A 15,362-nucleotide genomic window follows, 5' to 3' on the forward strand; every position below is an offset into this window, starting at 1 on the left:
GGGTCAGGATGGGCCCGGTTCCCAGCCGCTGCGTGTCAGCGTCTCTGCGCTGGGGTGAGTGGGGCCGCGCTGACTTTCACACCAAGGCTCGGCTGCGTGTCTGTGACTGCAAATGAGCAGAAGCTCTGAAAACCAAGGTGGCCGTGCCCCTTTGGCGTGAGTCATCCACCGTGGAAGAGCAATTTCTGGGTGTTGTCCCCTGACCTATGGCTCAGCGGCCTCAAGGCAAGTCATTTCACCTCTCTTCCCCAGCAGGGAAGAGGAGCCAGTTCTGCTTTCTGCTTTTGCTAGCTATTTTCAGACCTATCAGGGAAAGGAGCAATTTACGGCAGATCTTGCCCTCACGGTTTGTTTGCAAAGCACTGCGCGTGTTTATGATGCCATAAAAAGGCAGCGTAGCATAATTAACCACGACATGCTTTGCATTTAAAACTTTTGCAATGGACAAACACTTCGTGTCCGCTAAACCTTGGACTCAACTTCCTCCTGAACGCTCAGGACCTGGGAACTCGCTGTCCCGGAGGAAGGGAGCAGCCTGGGGGCTGCTCTGTGCAGCAGGAGCTGGGACACCAGAAATAAGCATCGTAACCGTGACTTTCTGCACAACGATAACAAACCCACCGAGCAAGAAGCCGCGTCGCTGGGCAGCTTGGCTTGTAGTCAGTGCTGCGCGTGTGTGCCTAACGGGCTGAGACAGGAGGAATCGCTGCAAGCATCTTGTGGTCTTCGTCTCAGCCTTGTGATGCGATGTGTTTTTTGCTTTCTTTTGAGCTCCCCAGCAGCAGTAGCTGTTTTCAGGCATGCAGACCCCGTACGTTATTTGCCGCTACTGCGGTTGTTTCCCCTCGCTGTGGAAGCGGGGCTGGCTCGGTGTCTTTGGGGGGGGCTTTCCCACGGACTCCGAACAAATGACCCAAGCTTCGCGCCCTGCTTTCCCAAGCGTAGGGCGAGGAGATGTCCCTGCCGCGCCTCAGGACTCACCCGACGCCTTCAAAGCTCACCGAGCCTCCGACGAAGGAAATAACGAGAGCCCGGGGCAGCGGCGCCCGGCCGAGCCGCATCCCGGGGGGGGGCCGCGGGGAGGGAGGAGGCTCCGGGCCGGGCCGGGCCGGGCGGGGCGGCGGGGGCGGGACCGGGGGCGGCGGTGCCGGCTCCGCGCCGCGCAGGTTAAGAACCGCGTGGGGCCGCGGTGGGAGCAGAGGGAGCCGTGCCGGGCCGCGTTAATCAGCCGTGCCGAGCCGTGCCGAGCCGTGCCAGCATGGCCCAGCCCCGCTGCCGCTCCGTGCTCATCACCGGCTGCAGCCGGGGCATCGGGCTGGGGCTGGTGCGGGGGCTCGCAGCCTCCAGCCCCTGCCCCGAGCTGGTTTTCGCGACGTGCCGCTACCCCGAGAAGGCGCAGGTAAGGGGCAGGGGGAGGACGGCCCCCCCCCAGGCAGCCCGGAGCCGGGGCTGTGAAAGCCTCCGGGGGGAAAGGGGCTGGGGTTGGGGTTGCGGAGCCTTGCGAGAGCTCCCGAGGGGAGCAGAAGGGAGCTGGGACCCCCCCCCCCGGGGGTTACTGCGGCATCTCGCCCCGTGCTGGGTTCGCATCTGGAGGGAAGCGTGTCCTGGGCTCTCCAGCCCTGCACAGACCTGCGGCCCCCGGGAGCCCAGCGGATTGCTGCGGCTCTCCTTGCCTCTTCTGCCCGCTGTGCCTGTGCCCTGGCTGTCCTTCCCCTTCCTCCGCTGGACTCGCAACAACCGAGAAAGCCCCAGCAAGCGATGGCTTAAAGCACTCTTCTTGGCAGTGCCCTTCCTGGCCAGGTAGGGACCGGCGCCTCCTGCTCGAGATGGATTAAATTGATTTACGTGCTGCTGGCGAAGTCACTCGCAGTCCTTTCAGCCAGCGTTCCTCTCGCTACAGCACGGCAGCGGTGTGCCGGGACTCCTCCTCCTCTTCCCTGTTCCTAGACTGTTACACGCGAATGTCAAACAAATAAAAAGCACTCCCCAAACCTTCGGGGACAAGCTGGTAACGAGGGTTTTCTGCCTGCTCCCTCTGTTGCGTCTCCAGCCTGATTTTGACTCTCCCCGGTCGGGCAGAACGCTGCTGGGGCAGCGCTGCGTGCACGCAGGTATCGGCATCTGCCTTTCCCGGGAGCACTCAAGTGCTCCAGAGCCGCAAGGATCCGAGCTGTCAGCTCTGCCCCTCTCAGCCCCCCCGTGCATTGCTGCAAGAACTTGGCAGAATCAATACCAAAAGCCCTGCTTCCGCAGGCTACGAGGCTGCCCTAGGAGAGGCAAGTCCCCCAGCCTTACGGTGGGTTTTTATTAGTGCAAACCGTGATGCCAGCACTGAGCAGCACATAGCAAAGCAGTAAGAGTTGCTACCCCAAAACTTCAGCAGCTGGTGCAGAGGCTCCTGTCCAAGTCTGCTGGCACAGGGCTGGGCAGGTGAGGCCCGCAGGCTGGCCATTCGGCTCCCCAGCAGCATCGTGCTGCTCTACGGGTACATACAACACTGAAAGAGAAGGTCTCAGTCTTGTTCCTTGCTGCCAGAACAACCCATACGGCACAGAAGCAGTTAGGGCATTCCTGAATCAAACTGCCCTGAAACGGTCCGGAGACCGAGATGCGGCGCGCAGGCTGCCTTTCCACTACACGAGCTCCCGAACCAGTACTCGCTCACGCTGTTTGCTTTCATCTCCCTTTTACAAGGGCTGGCGTTTGTCCCAGCTGTATTTCCTATCGGCGATTGCACAACGGCGAGGTGCCGTTGCGGTACGGGAAGCTAGCAGAGACGTATGACCCGCTGGGAGATAGAAATCTCCCTCGGGTGTTTGTTCTAAAGCTGCTCTAGCTGGTGCTGGGGGAGGATCTCGTTCCCTTATTGCCCCTCGTGTCCAGCACTGACTCCCCCTTAGATTGGTCTTGCATCGATTAGGTGGAAAACCTAAACGGCTCCTTCAAGAGGAAGAGCTTCCTGGGAAGCATTACACAGATGACATCTTAATGCGAGTTCCTACGATGCTTTTTTATTTTTTTGGCATTGCCAGTACTTAAAAACCGTGAGCAGGAAGGCTGCTAAACCTGCACAGGAGGGCGAAATAGTTCTCAAATAGCTCGGAGTGCCTGGGAAGGGTCTGGGTGACTTCTTGCTTGCAGGGGGAGAAACCTGGAAAGCCTGCTGGCCGCCCCGGCTGACGGAGGCAGGAAGCTGGCCCGGGGCCACATTCCAGTAACCCCGAGTGGTGATCCTGCAGGCCACACGGGTGCATCGTAAGCTTTTTTGGTTGTTTTGTTTTTTTGGAGCAAGGGTTGTCCTTGGGGGCTCGGGGTGGGTTTTTGTTCTCTGTAAGGACCTCTAGGCCATGTGCTGTGCTTTGGCAGCACATCAATAGAAACCTCTGCAGCCAGCTGAAAGCATATTTCTAACAGATGGGTTTGGAAGCTCCACAAGGAAGGGAAATCTGTACCGAAGGTATTGTAGGCTCGCTGGCGTTATCTGTCTCATCTGCAGCGCATAAAGCTGGCACAAAACTTGCTGACCTTCGGAGGTGTGCCCCCACCGTGCCATTTGTCCCCCTAAGCCGGGGCGAGCACAGAGGTGCTGCAGCCTCTGCAGTGGGAGTCTTAGCACCAGGCACCGCTGACCTGGTTCCAATCTGGCAACGTTGCTTGAGTGTGGTATAATAAAAAAAGGTAAAGGATCAGTGATTTTTTAAAAATATTTTTTCCAGACGAAGCTTTTTGCCTTCACTGGCTCTCCACTCAAATCCTGACAAGCCGGGTTTCTGCACTGCGGACACGGGCACTGCCGTCCCGTCTCGGTGCACGTGCAGTGGGCTTTGCCCCTTCCTGACCTGTTTGCTGCCCGTGCAGACGGGGCTGTAAAGCTGGGTGACTTGTTCTTTCTCTGCACACCTGAGCTGCCAGTGCCCGCTCTTCCTTTCGGCGGTGATTCAGGCTGTCAAATTTTGTTTCTTCCCACTTCACCGTGGGCTAAGTGGCCATGTGAAAAATCCCGCTTAATATGTGCAGCACTTCCTATCCTGGGTCGGAGGATGAACTTGGAGAAGAGCAACTTTGGGCAGCTCTCTTCAATTCTGCTCTTCTCTTGTTTGGTAAAATAGGATTTTCCTCTTGCAGAATGCAGGGACGGGGACGGAGGGAAGGGATGGAAAAAGCTTAAATAAGCCTTTTAAAAATAATCGTCCAGCTTTTAGAGGAAAAGTGATTAAGCACGCTTAATTACTGGCAACTTCGGTGCACATCCTAGGGACACAAGTCAGCAGCAAACCCCCAGTAGCTGAGAGCTGCCCGGGGAGCCTCGGAGCAGCGCGTGTGCTGTTATCCAGCCGACTGCTCCAAGCAGACGGGAGCCCCCAGGGACCTGACTTTAGAAAGAGAGATGCTGGAGAAGAGTCTGACTTTGCTTTCCTCCGCTTACTACAGCAAGCAGCGTGCCTCCCGTAACTTGCTAACCCTGGGATAATACTCAACAGCTGCAGACTTTTGCATGTGAGTCTGCTGGCAGGAGCTGTAATAACTCGAGCTCTTGTGCTGAATAACTCCTAGGTGGCCTCCACAGAACATTTGCCTAACAAATGGGCTTTAGATCACACGATAACGTGCAGCAGGCCTGCAGGCGCATCTAGATAACCACCGCCCCTCCCTGAAAAGTCCCATACTAGCCTCCTTCAGCCCAGCTTTGATTCTGATCTGCTTTTACTTGGGCTGTTCCAGCACTGAGAGTGGAAGCAGCTAGAAATCTCTTGCAAAATAATCCCCAAGTCCTGTCTTTGCGCTCCCGTTGGACAAAAACACGGCACAGTTATTATTAAGCAGCCCATATAGGATCACGGACCTATCTGTAATTCTCCCACTTTTTTTTTTCTCGCTCTTTCTTCCATCCTGCTTCCCCCTAAAAGTCAGAAAGCTCTGACCCAAAGCCCGAGACACCTAATGACGGTGTTGTCCCTGTTGTCCCCCTCTGCCCTGGTGAGGCATGGCAGGAATAAATGGCTCTTTGGGGGAAGCGAGGTAGCTGAAGGGATCCGCATCCCATGGTGTGACTCCTTATGGTGCTTCCTGCCCTCAGCGGGGCTGCGTCTGAGCATGGGACCTCGGGACAGGAGCACCTCTTGTTCCTCCTGCCCTCCCGCAGCCCGAGCGTGCTCCCAGGTGAACAAGGATGCGGTCAGTTCCTCGCCGCTCCGGAGTCCTCTGCCGGGCCCTGGAGAACGGCCAGGGCTTAATGTGCTGCTTCCCTTCCTCTGGAGCAGGAGGTGGTGTTACTGCCAGTGCCGCGGCTGTTCCCTTGTCAGACACAGAGCTCGCTGAAGAGCTTCTGCACACCGTCTCGGTCAGTTTTTTGTTTTTTTTTTCTTTGCTGCATGTTTTAGCCATGTGGTCTGCCATTGAGAAGAGCAGCTGAGCAATCTCTGGAGCAAGACAGATCTGCTATATCAGGCACAGGGGGTGTTTTTAAAGCCGTTCTAATTTTGGCTTATGGCAGCGGTTTGCGCTTCTTCCTACAGCCTTACCGTGGGTTCGGGGCAGTCTGCAGCAGCTTGGTGTGAATTCTTCCATAATCAGGCAGGGAGCTGGCTGCACACCGTGACACTGGATAGCCTGGCTCACAGGAACGGGGCAAATATGATCCCCTTTGGCTCTGCCCGGAGTGCAAGCAGCACAGTGTGACAGGATACCTGAGCACCCTCTGCCCGACAAAGCTGCCTGCACCTGGCTTCGTTGCTCCCAACTGGTCTAGCGTGGCCGGGCTCTTTCCAAGAGTTGTAACTGAAGTAAACAATGCTTTCATAAAGGAGGCAAAGTAAATCCTGCTAAATGACAAAGACGACAAAACATCCTGATTGAAATCTAGCAGTCTGTATACCGACAAATCCGTATCTGGAGCCTGGAGTGCCAGAGGACCTTGTTTAAATTGGAGTGGGCTGACTCTTTGTTAATCGTAATTAAAATCAGCAAGCAGGAAACAACAGATGTTAATCACAGTTTGAATTTTTCTTGGAATCCCTAAGAGTTGATTCTCGTGGGTAACTATTCAGGTACCGAACGCTGCTAGAGCTGCTGCGCTGTACGCGGGACCGGGGGTGGTGTCGAGTGCTTTGTTTGTCAGTTTGTTGGTTTGAAATCAGCTCTCACAGCACGGGAACTAAAAGAGACTTCACCTGGGATGTGATGGCTGTACCTGCCGGCTTTAAACGCAATTGCATAACCCGACATATTAAATTCAAGGTGCACATGAGACAGCAGCACCGAAGGGCCTTGCCCTTATGGGTTGCATGGCTCTGCGAGGCTGTGCTCCGAGACCCTGCCTTCCCCAGGGCTTAACCTGTGTGTCTGCAACTCTTGCAGACACCTTTGATGGGTTTTTCTTTGCTTGTTTGTTTTTAATGGGGGGAAGAATGAGGTATTTGATAGATGACCACAGTGAGCTTCATGAAAGCTTATCCCCCCGGTGGGAAGTCAATAACTGGTACCCGCATGCACTGCCGAAGTATTTTCAGAGTGCTCTGGACACGGGAGTTTTTTGATCTCTTAAATCAAAACCCCTTGGGGTGGGGGAAGAGGAGAAGCAGCACGCGTGGCTGGTGGCTTGAAATGGCTATAACTGATTTGGGCTGGCGTGAGTTTGTCCTCCTCCCTGCACCTTCCTTCTAGGCACAGCAGGGAAAAGAACAGGCTTTCCTGTGAGTTTTAGGCTTCCTAACTGGATTTCTCAGCTCCTGTTCACATCAGGTGAAGCAGCACTCTGTACTTCTTGAAGACCAGAGCGTCTGAGTTAGCTTTGTGCCAGGAAGCTGCTTCTGCGAAACTTAAACCGCTGAAGTGGGAGTCGGTAGTTAACAAAGTAATTAACTAAATGGAAAAACTATTGCATTTTAAGCCTGATTTGCATGCAACAATTACAGTGTTTGTGCTCTGGAGAATTCATAACGCTGCAGTGTTTGGAGCTCTTAAGTGAAGACAGTTTACTCACTGCAGAAGCCTCCCAGTTGCTGTCACCACACAAAACATCTTCTGGGGCCTTTTAGCGAAGGAAGTTTATCCTCTGCCTCGCAGTTAGTAGCCTGTTTCCGTTTGACAGTGAAGCAAACCAGCTACAAATAAATGAACGAGTCCTGGAAGCCAGAACACTTCTGGAGTTTATCACTAATTGATACTGTCAAACTGAAGTCCAGTAGACAGTCCAAAGCCACGTAATTATTGCAGACCTTGGTGTGGCATAACTGTCACATGCCTATCAGTAAACCAGATAGCGTGTCCTGGGCCTCTCAGCTGTGGAAATGTGCCCCCTGAAGATGCAAGGGTAGGAATGTCTTCTGGTTTTGTGCTTCTGACTTGTTCCTCTTCCTTCCCCCTCCCCTAACTGCAGCTGTGCACTGGCCGCGGAGGGAGAACAAGTTTTCTAAACAAGCCTGGGGGGAATCTTGCAGAGCACGAAGCCGAGATAAAAGATGTGATGCACTGTAACATGACCAGAGGACATGGAGTCCCTAAGCATCTCCAAGTGGCAAAGGAGTGCTCTTTGAAAACTGGCCCTCCTGACCCCTGTTCCAGAAGGGCTCCTAAAGAAGTGGATTTGCTCGAGCTGGAACGTTTGGCCATGGCTGCTCAGTCTCCTAAACAAGGCTGAGAGTATGGAATTCATCTGTTACATCTGGCCGTGCTTCCCACTTGGCTATATGGCACAGAAACCTGAGTATTCCAGCCTGGCCTATAAAATCCAGTTTGCACATGCCTTGTCCAGCAGCAACACCAGTGTAGTACCAATTTTCTCCAGGAACACTAATCATTCCTCTATTGCTTGCTCTGCTACTGAGAGGCAGTAGGCAGATGACTGAATTATTAATAGCTAGCAGAATAGCATAGTTCTCCTGGGCAGTTGCTGTGTGCATAACCAATTTCTTTTGTATTTTACCTTCAGTCACGAGAACTGAAGCTAATGAGCGTGCTGGGAAACAGAATTTCAATGGGAAAATTGCTAGAAAACTCTTCCTGCAAACAGCGGTGCCAAATGGCTTTTCTTAAATAATTGCTGCTGCCCTGAAGTGATGCCTAGCACCAGCTGAACTTCAGGAGAATTACGCTCTTCTTAGCAGAAGTGGGGAATTATTGGCTTGGCACGCGGCCTGAGCACTGGATCTACTGTGGAACTGGCAGTGGTAACCACTTGACTGAAGACCTTTGGTTAGGCTGCAAATGTACCCTCTTGATGAGGTGCATTTGAGGCACACTGAAAACTTAACGTAGTCTAGTGTGCTGGCATCTTGACTAAGCGGGTGAAGAGTCCAGGTTCTTGAAGCAGTTGATCTTGCTCTCAGGAAAGCTGCTCAGCAGGATGGAAAGCAAAGTAGTGCCACTGCCTTCAGTCCAGTTATGAAAGTAAATGGCAGTTACGATTCTGGAGGTGCAGAACTCAAACTGTTTTATGTAATAGCCATGGACATATATACAGAGAAGCTAACGCAAATACTTTCTTCTTCCTAGGAGCTCCAGCAGCTTAGCAAGCAATACAGCAACATCAGGCTCCTCCAACTGGGTGAGTAAAGGGCTTAAATAGAAGTATGTTCAACCAGGTCAGGTGAGTGCATCTTAAATCACCGCTCTCCTGCAAGATCTGTAGCTGTGCATGACCTCCAGCAGCTGAAAAGATCTGTAACTTCACCTTCATCTTAAGAAAACACTGGGGAAACATAATCTGTGTAAATCTTCTGCGTATAGTCTCCATCTCTGCGTGCTGCCTGAATGTCCCCATTCAGACTGGTGTCTTAACTTTGGTTTAGGATGTGCTGTATAGTGATAGACAGCATTTGAACCACTTCCCACTGTTCACTGTGGCTGTTCTTGGCTCCTCTGTGCAGATGTGGTCTGTGAAAACAGCATCAAGAAAGTAGTCAAAGAAGTGGAAGAAATTGTGGGAGACAAAGGTCTGAACTGCCTCATTAACAACGCTGGCATTAACGTGCTTGCTTCCTTGGAAGAAGTCACAGCAGAGACAATGCTCACCATTTATGAAACCAATACAGTTGCCCAGCTGATGGTCACTAAGGTAAGAAATGGAGAGAAATGCTTCATCTGTGGTACTGCAGAGGCTCTGCCACTAGTGAGCTGGACATGTAACCCATTTGTCACCTCGGAACTGCACCCCTAGAGAGCAGCAATGACCGCCTATCCAGGATCTTGCTCTTTATTTAAAACCACTGTGCTGGTGGCATAGAATTGTACTGCAGTTCTTCACCGAGCAGAACTCGAGAGTCCAGCTTGCCTTGAACAGGCCAAGAGCAAGATGACCAAATTAAAACACCTACTTTTTTTTCACAGGCTTTTCTACCCCTTCTGAGGAAGGCAGCCCAGCTTGGCACAGGAATGGGCTGCCACAGAGCTGCTATTATTAACATGTCCTCTCTTGCTGCCTCCATGCAACTCGTCCAGGCAAATGAGATGTTTCTCAAGGTCTACCCCTACAGGATAGCAAAGGTTTGTGTGATTCCCTGGACTGTGCTCACTGGGTGAGAGCAGGTTTGTGAGTTAAGGGCCACCCTGTGCTAAGATGATGATGTGAGGTGTGCAGCACTTCCTGGGTAGGCTGACACAGGAGCTGTTCTTGTTCTTAATGTGGGTGGAAGTGGGGCTTGTGAAAACGGTACATCTGGAGCAAGCATGCCAGCTTCTTAAGAACAAGCTTACACACATGCTCTATCACTGCACTGACACTGATACAGATTCATTTCAGAGGGACTTGGTATTCAGGGAAGAACTATGCCATCAAATGTGTGTCCTATTTTCTGTGCACCTCTCCATCCGAAGCAAGGTAGCAGACATGGAAAAACAAAAACAAAAGGTGTGCTGACCTGTACATTTAGTGAGGGGCGGAGTTTTTGGTTTTGTCACATCCAGAGACTGAGTTTGTATGAATTGTCAAGATCAAACATGCAGTTTCTCCTACACCACCTACTCATAAGCTGTTAACATGCTTGTTTTCCCTGATCAGAAGTAAAAAACTGAATGTTTGTGTTGTGATTGTTGCAGAAAAACAGAGTCCTTATGTCAAGATTATTTTTCCACAGCTCCTTAGGACTTTCAAATGTTACTTTATATTCCATCATGACTTAGTTTCATCTTTGGGCAGTAAGCTTACAACGACAGAGCTTTCACAATGCTTCTCTTATAGATGTTTCTGAGAATGAAGGCCCCACTAAGTCTAGATAAGTTACCATGACTGCCACTCAATTTTTCAGGAGACATCTTGGTGGAAGGGAGGTGCTTCGCTTGGCTTAAGGTCTTACTGAAGGTTTGTAAAAACTAGCACGCTAATAGATGGTTTCCGCTCTTCTAGACCGCACTGAACATGATCACCAGGTGTCTTGCTGCAGACTTGAAATCGGATGGAATTCTCTGTATCTCTTTGCATCCAGGCTGGGTTCAGACAGACATGGGCGGAAATATGGTTAGTGACATCTCTCTGAAAACATGGAAGTATGATTCCCTTGTTGTCCCAAACCCCGACCAACAACCTGCAGTACAGTATACACTTCCATGTGTTGCAGAGGCACACTATGCAACATGAAATACATCTGATTTGATCCTAGTAACTCTTAGATGCATTTGACTGTATTCTGATTGTATTCCCATTAATAATTCAACTGTGATTTGCTTTCCAGGCTCCCTTGCAGGTGCAAGAGACTATCCCAAGTATTCTCTCCGTTCTGGACCGTCTTGGTGAAAAGGATAATGGCTCCTTCCTGGACTGGCAAGGGGAAACTCTACCATGGTAGATGTGCACAGTATACTACAGAAACAGCATGTCAGTCACTACTCAACTTATGCCACTAATGTCTCTGTCTCCAGGGTTTTCTTATGTGCTAGTTGAAACATCCAGTCTGATATCCATCCTCTCTCTAGGTGTATTTGGAAAGGCTTGTCTCTTTCTTGGTATTGCTACTGCTCTGTTTTAATGCTTCCTGCAAATACTACTGTGTTCTCAGTGATGGGTCTCTCCTGGAACCACCTAAAATAGATTAAAAACTGCAAGTTAAATCCAGGGGTTGGTTCCTCTTTGCTTCCAGAACCATAGCGAGCCTCTTTCTCTGCAGAAGTCAATGATCTGCTCACAGGCCTGACCTGACAGCACAGGCTGGCAGATTCCAGTACGTTCGATTTGCTGGAGGCATGTCTCTGGAAAAGGTCCTCCAGTTTCGTTCAGTCCTAAATGAGCCAAGGCTGAAATTGCCCAGTCCCGAACTACGTGAATTTGGTACCTCTGTAAGCTCCTCAGCAGCTTCCAAGCGTCTCCAGGCTGATTGCACCAGGCACTTGCTTTGTTCCCAGTGCGTGACTAACATCCTGATATTGGGGTGGGAATGTGGTTTTGTATATAAACTTCTGAAGTGTCTTCAATAAAGTCTTGTTTGAACAGATTACCTGTTTACTGAGCTACTTCAGTTAATTCCTCTGCATGTAGGTCTCTCTTCCCTGACCAGAGATCTGTACTTTCAGGCAGAAAGTCTAACCATTGCTGTCTCCTTCAGGCTAGATGGGTTTAATGTGGGGGAGCACACCTGAGACTGAGGCAGCCCCTCATTCTGGTCTGAAATACTGAAAGCAGCTGGTGAAAAGATCTCTGTGTTCTGGCTGAGGTAGGGATAAAAGCAACAAGTTCTTTGAAGTCTGGGATTGGCTTCAGCATCGCTCCTTCATGCCAGCTGATTACGTGCTTTCATGCTGTGCCAAGATGGCAGGTTCTTGTGCCCAGAGAAGACAAACAAGAGCGAGGTAAGTGGGAGAGGCAGGCGTGGCCGTTCCTGGACAGCAGCCACCCTCAGATGCATCTCAGGGTGTGTAGGGGAGAGGTGTCTGGCCTCATCTCCCCATCGCTGTGGTGACAGGGACATAAAGCCTCCCTGTAACAGTTGTTAGCTACCCCACGCTCTGACCTATTTCTAGCGAGGTGCTGCTGCCACCGGGCAGGTGAGCAAAGCACGATGCTCTCCTCTCACCTGAGAGCCACTGATTTCCCTCAGAGCGCGACTGTACAGTCAGCGCAAACAACTCGGTTTGAAGGCTGCCGTTTAATTTGAACCAAACCTCGGAAGAGGAGCTGGTGTGCCTCCTGTGGGCAGGAGACAGGGAGAAGGGGACAGCTGAGGGGAAGGGGACAACTGAGGGGAAGGAGGTTGCTTGTTTGCAACTGCCTTCATTCAGAACCATTACAAATGCTCTTTATTCCGCGGGCCGAGCACCCTGGACAGCCAGGACCCGGCCGCTTTCCCCCCAAGCCCCCACAGCCGCCATTTCCCTGGGGCAGGCGGCTGTGGGCGGGGGATCCCCTCGCGTCTCCCCGGCGGGCGCCATCAGGGGGCGCTGCCGCGGCCGGCCCCGGAACTTCCGAGGCGGCAGCGGGCGGGGATGGTGAGTGATGGCGGCCCGGGGCAGGCCCGGGGCCCGGGGTACGGCACGGTGGAGCCCGCTGTGAGCCGAGCCCCGGCCCCGGGGGCTGCGGGGAGGCAGGCTGCCCGGGGGGCTGCGGTGCCGCCTCGGCGCGGATCCGTTCCTCTCAGGCGCAGGGCAGCGGGCGCCTGCTTTGCGCTCCTGTTCTGTGCCGCGGGAGCGACGCCTTAGTGCCGAGCTGGGCAGAAAGGTGTAAGCGGGGCCGGAGTTGCCTAATTTTGAAAGCTGAAATAGCAGGGGCTGGGTTAAAAACACCGAAACTCGGCAACATCAGTGCTTGTGGGCTCCAGCAGAATCCAGCAAGGCGTTGGTAAAGCTCAGAGGGTCTTAGCTCGTCTGCTGGGGGGTTGGGGTTACATTTCAAAATTCTGTGAAAAAAATTAAAATTTTTAGTCAAAAAGTTAAATTTCCAAAGTTAAATTTTCAACGTGTGAAGGTAACATGCTCGCTTCATTGAATAAATGTTCTTATTTTGACAGTCATTACTGGGGCTGACAGAGTGAATGAAGTGAAAAAAAATGTTAATATCCCAGCTGACTTCCAGGTTACTGAAGGCTTCCCGAGTTGCAGGTAAATGGGCCGTGCCGCCCGGCTTTTTGTTTGTTTTTGGGGGTAATTGGGCTCCCAGAAAGTTCTTTTCCAGCAAGCGGGGCAGGAGCGGTGAGGCTGTTGGTTGAGTCAAGCGGCTGTGGTGTGTTACTGCTTCTGTGCCTGTTCTGTCAGCGTCGTGTAGCTCTAATTTGACTTCTGTTAAGCTTAGGAGGATGCTTCTTAGCAGCAGAAAAGCTTAATACAGAGAACAGTTCCCAGCCGTTCTGAATTGCACTTACACTACACAGTAAAATATCGTACAATGTAATTTTAGCTGATGTAACAGTTATGTCAAATTAAAAAATGCTTTCTTGCTTTTATGATGGGAATTTAATTGTTTGTGAGTAGCTTCCTTTACTACATTATTTTGGCTGTAATTGTCTGGTAGTTCTAGAGCTGGGCAGAGCTTTTGTTAAGACGTTTCTAGAAAATTCTGCCTCCTAAGTGAAATTCTTTTCTTCTCAAAGGCCACCTTGTGCCAAGGTCAGTGTCTTCCTTTCTTTGCTATCATTCGACGTCTGTGAACTATAGCACGCAGCCCTCTAATAAGAATGGAGCCCAGCCTCAGCGGTGGCATGCGCTGGACCCTGAACTGGAGGAGATGCTGGTCCCCAGAAAACTTTCCATCACCCCCTTAGAAAGCTGGCTGACAGTTAGATACTCCCTTCCTAAAGCAGAAGTCGTTAATGCTCAGGAAGAAGCGGGCTACGAACCTCTGCAGAAATATGACTGTCCCCCATCTGCTGAGGGAGCTGATGTGGAGGAAGGGGAAGGAACACCGAGCAGCAAGGTTCAGTGCAAGAACGTGCTGAAGATCCGCAGAAGGAAGATGAATCGACACAAATTCAAAAAGCTGCTAAAGCGAAGGAAGTTTGTACGGAGGAGGATAAAGGAAGGTCGCAAGAAGAAACGTCAGGTAGGCTCGGGTTAAAGGAAATATCTTGGTTTAAATGCACACCCTTCTCAAACTGCTCTCTGTTCAGGTATTGGATGATGTTTTTAGATGGGATTGAATTATAAAAAAGTGGCAGCGGCTCTGAGAAATTTAGCTTAAGTTAATTCAGTATTTACTGGTCCAGGAGCATTTTCTGATTTGCTGGTTTGTGTTTTACCTGTACATCCTCAAAAATCGTAATTTACTGTGCTTGTAAACAGATGTGTGAGTAACTCAGAAATATTTGTGGCTAGTGGAGAAGAATTTTTGCGTTTGTGTGAAAGATTAATTTATGTGGTTGTATTATATCAGGAAGTCTGGTTTAATCTCAGTTTTCTGCCTGTCTTGCTGGCATCCTCAAGCACTTCTATGAAGACGCTGTAGGGAGAGACCATCCTATTGTCTTTTTTTTTTTTTTTTTTATATATAGATCCCTTTTACTTCCCCTAATAGAAAGGGTGAAGGAAGGCATGGGCCTTCATTCAAGTTGTAGATATTTTTCAGTACTTCCTTTCAATAGTCTGTTAGGTCTGCTGTGATCTAGTTTAATTGATTCTTTGTTAATTTTCAGTTTGCTTAGATGTCTCTTTAAAAGGGTTTAACAGATTCTTTACATTTGTGGGAAATAGCGTCGAACACTTTGATGAGAAATACTCTTGATTTTCTTACAGTTTCAGTGTCCATCTTCTCAGTTTTCGTACCACAGAATTTTTAAGAGAATGCTACCAAGATCCTTGTGCATTTTAAATGCATTTTTTGCAGTAAGGCTTACTGTATTTTGATGTTTGGAAGAAGCTGCCAAGATAAAAGCATTTGTTTGATTTTTGCACATAGGTTCTCCTTGGGACACTTGGGCAATGACTGATGACTTGAATGCTGCATCTGAGCTGTTACCATTCTCTCTCTTTTTCCTCTGTTATAGGTAAAATTTGAGAAAGACTTGGAGCGCATCTGGAAAAGAGCTGGTTTGAAAAACCCTCCAGCAGGATGGCAGACACCCAAGATATTTCTGAAAAGCTCAAAGCGATAAAAACACTTGTAATGAGTTTTCACATGTAATTGTAATTAAAAAAAATATAAAACTAAGCAGACTTCTTTTAACCTTTTTCTGAGTGCGTTAGGATTAGTAGGAGGTCGCTTTGAGTCTCGATGAGCAGTTTTCCAACGGCAAACCTGACAGCAGTGTGCTTTTCCTCCCCAGGAGAATGGTGTGAACCCTTGTGCGGTGACTTGGCAGCACTGTGGACAGCCCAGTGCTGCCGCTGCCAGCTGTACTGAGCAAAGACGTCTTAGCCTGCAGCTGAATTTCTGAACTTGCTCTTTAGGATTAGACTGAGTAATGCACTGTTAAAACCAATTGGTTGTGAGAGAGGCAATAAGTGAA

General features: G+C 50.5%; 2 protein-coding genes across 5 annotated transcripts; both read left to right on the forward strand.

The window, feature by feature from the left end:
- The first annotated feature begins 1,114 nt into the window (after positions 1-1,114).
- Positions 1,115-11,424, forward strand: LOC310883217 (C-signal-like). The gene is made up of 6 exons (XM_083803209.1): positions 1,115-1,399; positions 8,494-8,545; positions 8,868-9,055; positions 9,328-9,483; positions 10,343-10,453; positions 10,668-11,424. The coding sequence occupies exons 1-6, from the start codon at positions 1,259-1,261 to the stop codon at positions 10,779-10,781; spliced, it is 762 nt and encodes a 253-aa protein (XP_083659335.1). The 5' UTR covers positions 1,115-1,258; the 3' UTR covers positions 10,782-11,424.
- A 923-nt stretch (positions 11,425-12,347) lies between these two features.
- Positions 12,348-15,064, forward strand: AURKAIP1 (aurora kinase A interacting protein 1). Of its 4 annotated transcripts, none has more exons than XM_083803212.1 (4): positions 12,348-12,414; positions 12,933-13,023; positions 13,512-13,960; positions 14,901-15,064. In XM_083803212.1, the coding sequence occupies exons 2-4, from the start codon at positions 12,972-12,974 to the stop codon at positions 15,006-15,008; spliced, it is 609 nt and encodes a 202-aa protein (XP_083659338.1). In that variant the 5' UTR covers positions 12,348-12,414; positions 12,933-12,971; the 3' UTR covers positions 15,009-15,064. The 4 variants fall into 4 exon arrangements, with proteins under 4 accessions (XP_083659338.1, XP_083659337.1, XP_083659340.1 ...); XM_083803211.1 differs by having other exon boundaries at positions 12,404-12,763; XM_083803214.1 differs by having other exon boundaries at positions 12,404-12,452.
- The last annotated feature ends 298 nt before the right edge of the window (positions 15,065-15,362 follow it).

Source organism: Anser anser (assembly GCF_964211835.1).
Source record: "Anser anser genome assembly, chromosome: 17".
NCBI lineage: Eukaryota > Metazoa > Chordata > Aves > Anseriformes > Anatidae > Anser > Anser anser.